This window comes from Empidonax traillii, unplaced genomic scaffold (genome assembly GCF_003031625.1).
Source record: "Empidonax traillii isolate 1590-97213 ecotype Southwest subspecies unplaced genomic scaffold, ASM303162v1 scaffold591:size1139884, whole genome shotgun sequence".
In the NCBI taxonomy this organism is placed as follows: domain Eukaryota; kingdom Metazoa; phylum Chordata; class Aves; order Passeriformes; family Tyrannidae; genus Empidonax; species Empidonax traillii.
In genome coordinates, this window is record NW_020955784.1 from 204,924 (window position 1) to 220,281 (window position 15,358).

General features: G+C 44.0%; 1 protein-coding gene across 1 annotated transcript in view; it reads right to left on the reverse strand.

The window, feature by feature from the left end:
- The window catches only part of GCLC (glutamate-cysteine ligase catalytic subunit), a 37,568-nt gene extending 23,028 nt beyond the window's left edge, over positions 1-14,540 (reverse strand). The window contains exon 1 of the mRNA XM_027898309.1: positions 13,601-14,540. Within this exon, the coding sequence (XP_027754110.1) occupies positions 13,601-14,325 (725 nt within the window). The 5' untranslated portion in view covers positions 14,326-14,540. The remainder of the gene's footprint in view (positions 1-13,600) is intronic.
- Between the last annotated feature and the right edge of the window lie 818 nt (positions 14,541-15,358).

Sequence of the window (15,358 nt, forward strand, 5' to 3'; positions counted from 1 at the left end):
CTATTAAAGACTAGCACGATGCCTCACTGGGCACAGGACAGGGATTTCCCTTGCTACTTGATTCAGCTTTGCTGCCATATTTTCTTCTGCTCCTGCCCAGCAGTGTACCTTTCCCTTAGACCTTTGCCTCCTTGCCCCTGTCCCTACCCCAGTATGCCACCCATACTCGATCCAGCAAGCCACTAATAACAGCAGTGCTGCATCCCAGCACTAGAGAATACTGCTTCCCTAAAAGAGATTATCTGAAAGCAGTCAAGCATGGAACACCCTCATCTCAAACTTTCTCATCTCCATGCACACTTGCTGTCAAAGCTTCCACAAAGACTTCTAAAGTGCTACCTAGCACAGCAATCTAACAGCCTCCTGGACCTTGAAGCCCTTAAATACTTACTGATACACTCTATTTCCTAACACATATTTGGCAGGGGATGCTTTGCAATGTTCTGGTAAGTGTGAAAGACAAACCAGTGCCCAGGTGCAATGCATTGCCTACCATGTAAAAACAGAAGTCGCATATGGAAACATGTTACCAGGATACTGCTTTTCAAACCCCCTGACTGGACCAGCGGTGATATCCAGTGCCTTTGTTGGAGGCTCTCAAACTGCTACGTCCAAGACTTCCATAAATCACTTAGTTCAAACCCCAACTTAGAGTTAAAAATTCAGGCTGCAAATTCAAGGAGCTTGTCAGAGGTTTTGCCCTGTGCTCCTCTGTTTCATTTTCCGACACTGCCTAGAGCTGCATCCTCCTGTACTTTACAGACATGACTGCTCCAGCCCCAGGAGTTCAGATTCTTGCAAAATGCTGATGATAAAGCTGCAGCAGAGCAACTCACAGCAACTTCAATTTTTGTATAGAAGTCTGATGTGTACAGGAAAGCAACTTGCCAAAACACAAGGAACTTTTGCCATGTTTTCCAGTACACCAGAAGTGGATTTGTAGGTTTCATCTTCTTTGGTTGTTTCAGTGTCCATGGAAGAGTTATTTCTTGCTACTGTGATAAAAAATACAATCCACTGTTGGGAGTTCCAATTGAATCACAAGCAGCATTATGCAAGAGTGTTTATAATTCTACAGAATCTGATCAGACACAAACTCTGGAGGGACTCATTCAGCAATTATACACATTTGCTATATGTTTTTTAAGATCAAATTTTAATTCCCTACAGAAAAATAATTATTTCTACTTTCTGTGCAAGACAGCACTTCTTTGTGTAGTGTACTTTGTGGTTTGTGTGTACTATGCCACAATAATCTTGAGATAACTACAGACTACTTGAGATAACTACAGACTACAGTCAACCAGAACACATTCCAATACTGATTTAATTATTACCTAGCACCAGTCTCTCCAGTAACACTTGACCCTGATTACTGGCAAGAATAATGGACTTTCACACCTTCCAGTCTCCAACATGTTCAACATCATCTCCTGCTTTGTAAAAGCATCATTCTCAGTAGGACCTGGCCTAAACAAGAGGGGGTATGCGAGTCCACAGACGTGAGCCACACAGATGGACAAATGAATGGACATCGAGCCCACCACATGCATGGTGAATACATAAACGTGCTACTACCATCAGCTTTGTTAGAAATCCCCTTCCAAAGGTAGCTGTAATGAGCTGCTGGTGAGAACACTGTACTTCTCTATAAATGGAATTATCACAAAAGAAAATAAGCCAAAAGTGTAACGAAACATTGAAGCCAAGAAGGCAAACCCAAAGAAATAAGCATTTCATATTCCAAGTACAGTAGTGAATATACTGTATTTAGTCATCTAGCTATAGAAACAATTACTACTGTTGCCTCCTGAAACACTGACTAAATCTTCAAAGCTGTCTTAACACAGAGAAGATCTGCCATTAATTTTAATGAGAACAGAAAAAAACTTTAGACGGCTGCCAACAGTTTCAAGTAACCCAGAGAGTATCTTGACAACAGAGGGACTGACTGAATGGGCATCCTTAAAGAATGCAATTTAGGCTCATCAAAAGATTTACCCTACAGCTACAAAGAAAGAAACAAATGCAGAGTTCACACATTTTTACATTCAACTTCAGCTCATCATTCACAGCCTTCTCACATGTTTTCAATCTTCAATAAAGTTCAGAGAAATACAACCAAGCTGAGAGAATCAGCATGCCTGGCAGAGACTTGAGTCCAAGGGCCACCGAATATGTGAGGTTTTGCCCAACATTCATAATTTATCATTTTGCCAAGCTCTTCAGAGTTCACTTTTCACTCTAATTTTAACTAGGCTCCTTAGCAAGCACCAAAATACACATCAGGGCAAACTACTGATGCAGATGGCTGACTTAGAGCCAGCTAGGACAGTGCATACTGAAGTGGTAAGGAAGGTGGCCACTTTGGACCCAAGTTCCCAGTTAGCGCTCTCACCCTGCAGCAAACCCTACATCTCTCTATCCTCTGTCCAGCACCTGCTGCACGGCTGCTGAGGACAAGATACTGGAAAGCAATGCCATGGAAAGGGACCTGGGGATCCTGGCCAATGGCAAGTAGAATATGAGTCAGCAGTGCCCTGGCAGCCAGGAGGGCCAACCGTGTCCTGGGGGGCAACAGGCACAGCATTGCCAGACAGACGAGGGAGGGGATTGTCTCACTCTGCTCTGCGCTGGGGCAGCCTCACCTTGAATATTGTGTGCACATTTGGGTACCACAATGTAAGAAGGATATTAAGCTATTAGGGAGTGTCCAAAGGAGTGCAACGAGGATGGTGAAGAGCCTTGAGGGGAAGCCTTATGAGGAGTGGCTGAGGGAACTTGGTCTGTTCAGCCCGGAGAAGAGGAGACTGAAGGGAAACTTCCTTGCAGTTACAACTTTCTCCTGAGGGGAAGAGGAGGGGTAGGCACTGATCTCTTCTTGGTGGTGACCAGAGACAAAACCCAAGGGAATGAAGTTGTGTCAGGGGAAGTTTAAGCTGGATGTTAGGAAAAGGTTCTTCACCCAGAGGGTGGTTGGCACTGGAACAGGTTCCCTGGAGAAGTGGTCACAGCACCAAACCTGACAGAGTTCAAGAAATGTTTGTACAATGCTCTCAGGTAAATGGTGTGACTCTTGGGGATGGTCCTGTGCAGGGCCAGGAGTTGGACTTGATGATTCTCATTGAGTCCCTTCCAACTCAGCATGTTCTGTGTGTGATTTTGTGAGAAGATGAGGTCTCCCAGCTTCTCCCTGCAGACAGCCGTGCTCAGTGCAGCCTCAGTGGACAGATCTCTCCGACAAGCCCAGGTCTGTCTGGTTCTCAGAAGTGCTGTAACACCTTACCAGACAAAGGAACAACAGCTTGGCCCGCAAAGTTGCAAAAGGAAAACTGTAAATATGCCCACACACACACACACACACACAGAGCAAGCCTAAAAAACCGTATTGTTCACAGTTAAATGCATTAAAAAGGCAAATACTTTTTTTTGCTAGAGCAAATACACTAACAGAACTACCCATGAGCCAACATAAAGAAAAACTGCTCTTTACAGGTTTCCTTCCTCTCAACTACTGGCTTGCAATGTACTGCATCTACAAAGTACTTCAGTGCCAGCTCAACTCCACTCCCAAATCTTCTCGGGAAGCAGTATGCACCATTAGCTTGCTAGCAGAACAGCCCCCAGAATGGTATTACTGCACTTGGTATGATTATTTCTCTGAGTTTGCTACAAAGAAAATTTCAGGCTTTTGAAAATTCTTTGTCATCTCTGTAAATACAAGTCAGACCTTGAAGCCTCTCAATTGCAGAGAACCACAACCACTCTCCATTCGTTAAGTCAAACAGTTGTACTGGTCCAGCCTGGTGGCAAAGTGAAAGTTCTGTGGAAATGGGTAAGCATGTCTGAAACTGTATTTGAATGCCTGAATTATTTGACTATACCTACACGTATACTGTTTCTGCATAAAGTGCGTTTCTTAAAAATGAAGGTGTTATCAGTCAAACAACCCTTTAATACTAATTCCAAGGAATGAGGAGAACCCAAATTGTCACACATGCTGCACTGTTGTCCTGAATGGAGGCTCACTGCCTAGCATGTAGTGCCAATTTACACACCAAGACAAGGTATTTCTATTTAATCACAGAATTGTCAAGGTCGGAAGAGACCTTTAAGATCATCCAGTCCAATCATCAGCCCAGCACTATCACTGCAATCCCTAAAATGTAACACGCACTGCCAGATCCAGATGCCTCTTAAGCACCTCACGGGATGGTGACTCCACCACCTCACTGGGCACTCTATTCCAATGCCTGACCACCACAAAAAAGTGTAAAACTTTTTTCTAGTATCTAATCTGAATCTCCCCTGTCTCAGCTTAAGGCTTTATTCTTAATTTGTACAAACTAGGGAGCTAGGTAGTAACCCACAAAAGGCTAGCTACCTGATCATCCAACTTTATACATTTTAGCAAATGAAAAAATTACAGTTCATTGACTACAAGTTACATAGTTCTCTTATTAATTAGTACTCTACCTTCTATTGGTTAAATGACTCTCTCACTTTTCATGCTAATGAGTCTGCATGCTCGGTCTTTCTCTTCTTTTGGGTCAGTGGGTTTCTTGAGTTGGTGGGTTGTGAGTCAGTGCTGGGAACCTCTCTCTGCCAAAAATTACCTTTTATCCAATTGGAGCCGACCTCAGCACAGTTGCTGAGTTGGCTTTGTTAATTGCTTCCTTATCTTGGGAGTTGTTTCAAATGTCCTCCTGGCTTATAAATTCTGTGTTCTTTGTGCCCACTATCAGCAGTATATCCTTCTCCCCAAGCTTTACTAACATCTCCACCTAGATCTGAGATTACTGAAGCATGTCAAGCCCTAAACCTCGACAAGGCAATTCTACTGATAAATAATTTATCTTTCTAACACCTGGACATCAGCATTGTATCACTGTCCAAATACTTGCCTTGGCAGTGGTCTGCTTCCCAATATCAAAACCCCTCCTCACACACTCAGTTTAACACCATCATGCTAAGTACACAGCAAACAAAAGCTAGGTAACAGCTGAGAGTAAAACCTCTGCTCTAGAATTAATGTTAAAATTCTTTTAACAAGTATTTGCCACAAATTAGCTCTGCCTACCAGAACATAAGAAAGCAGAATCTGGACTTTAGCAAGCTCAGAAGTAAGGTGCTGAGAAGATGAGAGAAGAGATGAAAATAGTTTAGAAGAATTATCTGAAGAGAAGCTTTTTTGAGAGAAAAGCAAAGCAAGTTTGCACACTCTTAAGCTGTGAAAAACAGTACCTTGCATTAGCCTTGTACCACACTCCTGACTGTCCATCTCAGATGCCCCAAGTGTTCAAGGCCAGTTTGGATGGAGCCTTGAGCAACCTGGTATAATGGAAGATGTCCTTGCCCACAGCATGGAGTTTGAATAGATAATCTTCAAAAGTCCCTTCCAACCCAAACCATTCTGTGCTTCTAAAAAAACTCATCACAGGGGACTCACGGACTACTGCTGTTTCTCAAGGGCAATCTTAATGACAGCTTCTTTCTCCTTCCACTTGGCAGCTATTGCCACACATACTTGGAGAAATTGTTAGCAACCTCTTCATACAAACCTTCCCTCAGGCATGCAGCTTTAAGAGAAATTGAAATATTTCCCTAAACATCCAGTGAGGTCTCATGGCTTTGTTTACTACTACCAAAAGTCACTACCAACACTTAAGTATTAGCATGCAGTATGCCTCATATATTTATATGTACAGTAGAAAACAAAAATTGGAGTAACCTTTCCTCTCAAGAGCATCAAAGAAACAACCCCCTTTTACCTAGTTATGCAACTCACATGGAAAAAAAAAATTGGTTCCTTCATATATTTGGTCAGTTAATGTATCATTAGAATACCATTACTATTAAGTGACAGTCTAGAGAACAGACTTTTAATAACCTCACTGTTCATTAAAGAACCTTTGCCACAGTGTTAGATGGAAAAAGCAAGTATGTTCTGTAAGTACAAATACTTCTGATGCATGTAGAGCATAATACTCAAAATGGTTTCTTTAATGCAGTTAATTTCTTACTACTACTGTGATAAAACACAGAGCCACAGAAATAATGAGCTGGTAATGTACCTTTAATGAAAGGTTTACTGGCTTACAAGGGTGAGTCTAAGCCTCGAGGGAGGTAAATTCAGAGAGAAACAAGTCTGGAAGTGCCACAGAGGCTGGTTACCCTGTTTCTAGCCAGCAAGCCCCAAAACTGCACACTGGCATGAGGCAAAGAATTTCCACACTCATGACATTACTAAGGATGTTCTCTGTAACAGAAATAATTTCAAAAATCTGCCACAAACAGCTGAACCAAGATTCAAATATAATTCCCAAAATGCTTAATTTTGATCAAGCGGATTTGAAGTGGCCAATCCAACGAACAAAGCACCATCACCAGTTCTATACAAAACCAACTCACAGAAATAATGTCCCAGAAACAAAGCACAACTCATGTTTTCCATTACGTTGACAATAATAAAAAAAAGTAAGAACTTCTATGCCACAATAAAGATGACCATAGATAAAAAAACCAAAGAGGATGCAGGGGCTCCCATCTCAGTAAACAGAGCCAGCCCCAGCGAAGCACTCTTGCCTGTCTCCCCTCTTGTGTGCCAACATCAGGGCTGCAGATTTTCTTCTGCACATGACACAACGTGACTAGAGAACACTCTGTGTTGCACACACCACAAACCAGGAAGCTGGGTTACTGAAAATTAAAATCAAGAAGTTATTTGCATGATTCAAAAGAAGTAAGGTGTGGTGCATTACAGAAAAATGTGTCTTCTTTGACTGTTGTACTGTGTAACACCCGAGGTTAACACTATTAAAAAGACTGGAATAACGTTAATTTTAGATTTCTGCAGCAAAGACAACTTTATTTTTTATTTATTCAGCTGTGAAACAAGATGCAGCAAACTTCTAAGCTGCCTTTTGTATCATAAAGCAAGAGTAGAAAAACTATACATGCAAATATGCAACATCAACAACAAAGTCTTGTACTCATCCTTCTGATACACCCTTTCTCATACTGTTAACTAAAATAAGGCATCTGCGCAGCAAGAATAGGTTCCGTGGGAAAAGAGGAATTACAACAGAAAATATCCGATGATAAAACCACAGCAATCCACCACTTGACATCCACTGTGAACAGAATATTTCATTATTTGAAATATAAAACCAGTAGGTAATTTGAGCTTCTCTTATTAAAATCTGAGATTGAGAAGGAGGAAATCAATGTTTACCATGGAGGCTGGTCACTATTTATGACAAACTGCAGCTTGCTTTGGGGAAAAAAAATAAAAAAAGACAAACAAAAACCCCACAAGAAAAACAAACAAACAAATCAAACAACCCAAACCTCCAAACTGGTTTTCATTAATTACAAAATTAACTTTTCAAAGAGCATCTCAGTATAAGCTACAGTAAGTCCTGTACTGTCCCTGCACAGTGCATCCAGCACCAAAGCTCTTCGGTAGGTCACTAGGGCTGCACTACAACCTATACATATCTTGCCACCCAGCCATGGAAGAACTGAGCAGGAGGGAGATGAAGCAAAATTATCAGCCATTGGGGGTGTTAACACACTGTGCATGTTTTGAGAGCTAGAGGATTTAGTTTAGGTTTTCCCTGACATGAGGATTAAAGCCAGTCAGAAAAAGTAGTTTTGTGACCATCAGTCCAAGTAACAGGGAAGGAATAAACACGAAGACTCTTCAAGGCCACCTATCTTGTTCAAGTCAACATTTAAAGAGTCATATTTACATGCATTCGTGCATTCATTTTAGATGCTGCATATATGCACTCACAGCTGTCAGGCAGTGTGAGCTGATGCACTAACATCACACCTTCAGACCCCGCCCCAGCAATGCTGCTATTTTAAACGGTAAGTATCCATACCAAAAGGTATTAAGGAAGCACTAAATCTTATTGTAAACAAATAATTCCACTGTCCCTTTATTTAGCCAAATAAAGCTGAGAGAGAAAGGATGAACAAGCAGACACGTGACAACCAAATCGCTGGAGTGCTGCTTCCCCCCAAGCGACCAGCAGGCGAGCACATCCATTAAGGCAGCTCCCACTGAGATGCATCCACACATGCCACATTTGGCAGGGGCCATCATGAGGAATTTCTGCATGAAAGGAATTCAAAAATGCATTCTGTTTGAGAATTTTGTGGGGTGGAGAGCAAGATTAAAAGTGTTTGTCTTAAAATGACAAGAACTCAAAAAAAAAAAAAAGTTCATAAGGCTTTAGACTATATTAGCTTTATTATACACACAAGATTTCCAGGAAAAGTCTTAAAACAAAGCAATTTCTGCACACTGGTATACTGCAGCACTTTGTATGAAATGAGACCGTGAGATGATCGTAACAGTGATGATGAATCTGTATAACCATTTGGCTGATTTTTTTTTAAAGACCCGCTATTACTGACATTCAGGAAAATGCAACAACTGTTTTTGGTGATTCTGTTTTATTTATAAGATATACAACAAAAACCTAGTTAGAAAGACAGATAAACCCTGCAACTACCTAAGGGGTTTGGATAAGTGGACAAATATCTTGCAGCACGTGGAGTTTAAAGAAACCATAATAAACTGTCTACCTTAGTTTCAAAGCTATCATGTGGCATCTTGTTCCACAAGACACCTAGACTTTGTGAAGTAAATAACTATCTTAAAAGGACATCTGCTTTTCTGTTCCATTAGGTTAGCCAAATTTCTAGTAAAGTGAGAAAAGAACACCACCTTTCCTGTACACTGTGATGCTCTCTAAACCTACTCTTTTCTTTACCAGTTCTGGTCCTTTCTTACCTCTTCTTGAACTTGTGCACAAGTGTCTCTCACGAAGCCTCATTATTGTCTTTTAGCAAAGAGATGACTAAAATTTCAACTGTGTATTCTAGAGATAGTAGCTGTACTTATTTTATGCAGTTGGTGAACTAGATTCACCCCTGCTAAAAAACGCCCTAGATTTTTTGCCTGGTTTTAAATAGGTGACAGACAAACCAGAGCCTCAAACTGTGTGCATTTGAACCCAAATCCACTTCCTTAAAATGCAGCAATAATTTTACCAGTCTGAAGTTCTGCAGACTGTAAAGTAACATCTCTGATCATATCACTTATACATTGCTACTGCCCTGAAAAAAAACAAAACCAGAATAGGCTATAAACTGTAGCAAGACATTAATGCAACTGCTAGTTACCTAGAAAGAATCACTCAAAAGGAAACGCAGCTCTTTTCACAGCCCAGCCTTTCATTAGGAAAAAGGAGAAAGCTTTAAAGAGTCTTGCATATTCTAAACAGGAGCAATACCTTTGGGACATTCAGGTAAGAAACCTCTGGCCTCTTGCAGCATCTGAGAAGGACTGCTTTGCTTTTCACATGAGGAAGTGCTGATTAGCAATGTTCTTTTTAGTTCTCATTTAACTTATTTACAAGGTATAATTAAAAAACTAAAGGATAAGGAGGGGAATAAATCGAATGTACAGAAGAAAGACCAAAGGACGCTTAAAAAGGGCTGAGAAAGAAGTAACAGGAAGCAAACAAAACAAACAACCAAACCTCAAACCAAACTAGAATTAACTCAGTAAGATTTCAACTTGCAAGCAGTGCAGTGGCACATTTTTCATGTTGCCTCATACACATAGTTATCAAACATCTTTAAAGGCCTCCAAGTTTCACTTCAAGTTTCCATTAAGAAAACAAGCTTTTAAAAGCTGAAGATGCTTATTGTGTGCTGGGTCCAAACACTGACAGGAACAAGACTTATACACAACAAAAGGGCCATTATGTCCAATTTCACTAAACAAGGCTGAGCAAGTCATGTTCCCATTTGATTCACATATACTTTAAAACAAAATTGTCGTGTTTTGCCCGTGCTTGCTTCTTACATCCCCTCCTTCTGAGGGGATCTCCCTCCAGCACACCTTTCTTGAAATTTTCATATGATGAAGCAGCTCCTCCTAAGTCTTTGAAGACCATGGAAGACAAGTACTATACGCAGGTATGAACACACATGTTATCTGTAGTTAAGGATGAGCTGCTGTGACTCCTACACTTGTGTGTGCACTCAACACAAAGCAGCAGCAGCAGCAAGCCCAGCCAAGGGCCAGCCATTCCACTTGTCTGACCCCAGTGTCTGCATAAAGCTGCAAAGAGAAATTTAAGCGATGTCCATCACTTAGAGGAATGCAATCAGCACACAAGTGGCACAAAACAGCATAGAAGAGAGCTTTTTGGGACAAAAGCTGGGAATAAGCAGAATAGGCTCTGCCTTACTGTCTAAAACCCTTTAAAGTCTTCTAGTTTAAACCACTAAGATCTGCCAAGCTGCACAAACTAATTGTTTCTGCTAACTAATTGTATCTGCTAACTCTACTGGAGTTCTAACACACAGTATTGAAAAGTTGCAGGTTTTTGATTCTGGAAAAAAAACAACAAATGAAATAAAACTTAATGATCATGACTCTGCAAACCCAAAGTTTAGAATACATTATTGCATGGAAGAGGAAGACAAAAACACAAGGAGATCATACTTGTTAATGTGACAGGCTCTCCTCAGCATATCTAATTGTTGCCCAACTTTTGTGAGCATTAAGGCACAGATAGTAAAGTGGGGTTTGATGAGGGATAATGAGATAGTTCAACGTTTTGTATTCCCCACAGTCAGGAGAAGTCAAGCATAAACAGGGAGGCCAACTGTCAGTTTTAAATGAGGCAGAAGGATGATTAAGAGACAAAATACCTTTACCTGCAAATGTAGATTCAAGGAGACCTTTAGAAAGCTTTTTTTAAAGCAAGCCTTATTCTGTTACACTCATATTTTGTAGGCTTTTTTTTTTTCTACCATTGCAAAGACTCCATGGTTGCAGAAAACAGAGTAAAAAAGAACTTACCTCAAAAGAGATAACAGCTCTTGGTTCTACTAACCCTGCAAGCAGTAAGAGAGCTGACTTTTCAAGAGGCAGCAGAAGTGTTTTGACCTTTTCAGCTCTTTACTGAGGAGAAGATGAGAGAACTAGGGAATGCTACCCTGCAGGGCAAGTTGTGATGCTGTCTTGCTCCCTTCAAAACAGACGCCACCATCCATTAGCACTTAGCCTCAACACTTCGGTCTGGCACCCAAGAAACAGAAAGTACAAGATGACTCCCCAGTTTTATTCCCTTGGGATGTCAGGGAATGGAGGCCCTAGGAAGTTACAAGCATCCTTGAGATTAGCTCAGTTGGTTAGAGCACGGTGCTAATAACACCAGGGTTGTGGGTTTGATCCCCGTATGGGTCACTCACTTAAAAGTTGGTCTTGCTGATCCTTGTAGGTCCCTTCTAACTCAGGATATTCTGTGATCCCAAAGGATCACCACAGTTTTATGAGTTTTACAACACACACTGAAAAGTGGAGTCCTACTGAAAACAAAACCAAAGTAAAGGCTAGTTCTATACTACTGAGCAAACACAATGGCATCACCTAGACGGGGACAACCTTTGAAGTATTCACACGTATGCCGTGACAGACAAACTCAGTATGTACTAAAAAAGTTGGCTTTTTTCCTCAATGAGCATTCCTTAAAAAAATTAGAAAATACATTTTCACCAAATGCTGTCTCAGAAACATCTCTTAAACACAAAAGTAATTTTTTTTTAAAATTTTATTTCTACCATTACATTCTTGATTTCTATCTTCAAGCAGTTTTTAAAACAATTAAATACCCTCAGGCTATGACGTTATACATGAAGGTCAAAGTGCACAAAAGGCTTTTTATGAAAACTGTCCAATTAGTCAGTTGATTCATCTAAGCTGCATGTAAATGTGGCACCACTTTCTAATAATTTGAGAGGAAAAATGGAAAACAAATGTACTGCTTTCTGCACTAGCCTATCTACAGCACAGCTCAACTAAGTTATGGGCAGAGGTATGATTTTGTGTTTGCACAACAAGAGCAGACTGGCTACAAGTCCCTGGTTCATTAACACACTCCTAAATGCTGTGTTACATAAAAATATATAATTGCATAACACAGTAGAACAAAGGTAAGTTGCCACACCTGAGTTTATTACCATTTGCTAAAGTGAAGAGGTAGTCAGTGAATGGGGTTATCTGACCTTCTCTAAATGTTCACAAGCATTACAAAAACGGCTCTTACCTCTCATCAAAATTATGGCTTTAATGATACTGCTCTTAAAATTCTGCCTCTTGCCATGCTGGGCATGACAGAAGAAAACTGTGAATCTCCTTAAACATAATGCACCACTATTTACTGAGCATAAATACTTTGTTCAGTATGGTTCCCTAGCCGAAGGAAGAAAGAGGATGCCAGAGTCCAGTGTCACCATACAGCTAAGATTACCAAATGACCAGCTGCAGGTGCTGCAGAGACCAGCTCTGCATGACCCTTTCCTCCACATGCTCCTGCTACTTTCCTCACATTAAGCAGAATTTGTTGGATCTAGCAGTGAAAGATCTGAAGCTCTGCTGAGAAAACAAACTATCTTAAAAACTGAATGGGAGAAAAGTTTTCCGCTGGGTTAACTTTTTGAACTCGGAAAACACAAGGCAGGCAGCAGAAACACAAGCCTGGAGCCTGGGAGGGAAGCTGAACCAGCTTGCTAATGGATGAGCTTTAGCTATCTTGTGAAATCTCACTCTGAGAAAGCAACACAATTAAAATCTAACACCCCTTGAAAAATGAGCATCCTATCTTAAAGATTAATGAGAAACCCCTCAAGCTAAGTCTCAGAGCAATGTGCAGAATGTCTCTATTTCTGGACTGAAGGCTGTGAGGCTTTTTTGTTAGCATAATTTCAGTCATATAAGACATGTAGGAACACAGAGACGTCAGACAGGGAGAGACAGAAGTATATTTAAATTTCCTGAGTCCATGCCACTCTAGCTGCAAAACCCTGTGGTGCAGACAACATGTACTTTCACTGAACAGATTTCAGTAGCCAAGCCCCATTCATTCACAGAAGCAGTTCCTGCTGTTATGTGAACAGTGACAAGGATTCCTTAAAAGAAGTACAGACTTTAAGAGACAAGTTCTCTCAAGGTGCTCATGGCAAAAAAGTCTGGCAAAGAGCATCTGTGAACAGCTACTGGTACCACCTGGATAAAGTTTTCTCTGAATGCCTTTGCCATTCAGAAAGTGAACTGTGTATGACACAGAGATGCAATGGCCAAGTTCCCACGTTATTCGCATCCTACTCTGCTCTTCCAACTTCCCTGCAGTCACATCACAGACACCTCTAAGTGACCAACGCTGGACCTCACCAACACTGCGATCAAGGATAGCCTGTAGTGCAGCACATGTGAAGCTGCTCCCTGTCTCCAGGGGAAGCTGGGTCCCTCGGACAACCCTTCGGATCAACAGAGCAGACTCTGCTCCTTGTAGAGTGCTGTCAGGCTGTGGCACAACTCAGCACAGGTTTACAGGGCAATACTTCTAAGACCTGTGGCTAAAGTTACGGTGCTTGAGCACAAAGCACCTGTAACAAAGTTCAAGTCATGACCCAAGTGATCATCCTGATCCTTGTTCGGAAAGCAGGCTGACACGTACGGGACGCCCGGGAGACTCTGGGGTAAAACAAGGCTCAGCAGGTCCTTCTCCACGGGGATCCAGGAGGGACAATGCGCGGCGAGCGGGCTGTCACTGCAGAGCCACTCGCACATCCTCGGTCCTGCTTCCCTCGCTCGCCTCCCAAAAACCGAGTCAGAGGCTGGGCTGGCACTGCCGTGGAGTCTCGGCACACACATGCTTTACTCACACCTCGTTCCAGAGAACATAACGAGGAAGAAGCCCGGCGATGCCGGGCATCGCCGCCCCGGGAATGCACCTCCCGAGGGGCTGCCCAGGCCAGCCGACCGTTGCCAGGCGGGAACACTGGAAGTTGTGTTAGCGTTTCGGAAAGGCGGGTAACAGTGGGGCAGCCGTGATGGTAACGAGCGCTAACACGGGGGCAGCCGCGCTGCGCAACGACAGGCGGCGAGCGTGTGTGTGTGTGTGTGTGCGGGGTAAACAAAGCCCCGCCGGGCAGCTCCGCACCGTCCCCTCCCGCAGAGCCGCCGCGGCCGAGAGCGGGCCCTGCCGGGCACCGCGGCGGGCACGGCCCGGCCCGCACCCACCGCCACCTGCGCGAGCGGCGGAGGCCGCGGCGGAGGCCGCGCCCGGCCGGGGTCTCACCCACCTCGTCGCCCCACTTGAGCACGTCCTTGTGGCGGTCGCGCAGGGCGCGGTAGATGTGGAGAAACTGGAGGATGCCGTGCCGCCGCACGTGCTCCGCGTGCCGCCGCGTCTCCTCCCAGCTCAGAGGCGAGCCCTGCGACAGCAGCCCCATGCCGGCAGGGAGCGAGGGAGGGAGCGGGAGAGGTCGGGCAGGCGAGCGGAGCGGCAGCGAGCGGAGCGAGTGCGCTCCGAGCCGCGGGTGCGCTCTGCGCTCCGAGCCGCGGCGCGGCCGCCCCGACCCCGGCGCCGCACGTGACGGCGGCCGTGCGTCAGGCCGTGACTCAGCACTTTCCGCCGGCAGGCGCCGCCCCCGCGGGCTGAGCGCGGGCTGAGCGCGGCCTGGCGGCCCCGGGGCGTCCTCAGTGCGGGGCTGCGGGGGGAGCAGCGGAGGGAGAGCCCTCGGGACGGCGGATGCGGGGAACGGCAGCGCCGGGGAGCGCCGCTGCCCCGCTCTCTCCGCGCACGCCCCGGGCACGGGGGAGGAGGCGTCGCTCGCGTGCGCAAGGCGACATGGCGGCGGCAGGGGTGCGCGGCCCGGCCGGGCAGCACAGGGCAGGGCAGGGCAGGGTAGGGCTGGCCGGGCTGGGGGTCCGTATGGAAAGAGACTCTTGTGTGACTGAAAGTGGCTAAATAAAGATCCTGAGTGAAAGCACGGACGGTGTGTGAACGCTGCTGTGTATTTAGTTTAGATCAGAGCACACGTCGCAAAGAAAACTAAGATTGGAGTGGATGGAGTGAGATCCAGAAAGGTAACACCTCATCTCCCGGAGACGACCTCCTCTGCATTCCTGGGTTGCCGAGCCCACATCCCGTGGTGCGAAGCACAGACCCGCCTTGTGAAGTTGCTGAAAATGAGTTTGTTACCTGGGAATTGTCCTGGAGCGAATCAGAACAGCATTGTCTCGGGAAAGAGGATGCAGGAGCATGTCAAGGTGTTTACACAAAGTAGATGGAAGGCCTATCAGTGCTATCTCTTAATAAAATGAAGAGACAAAGGCATTGAACAGTAATGTGAAGGGAAAGGCTCTCACTGCTGAGCAGCAAAAATTCATTACTCCTGGACTCTCATTTTGTTGTATTTGCAGAGCTCTTCATAGGCCTCAGGGACAAGCATGGCTAGGATAAACTAAAGCTTTGGGAATTAG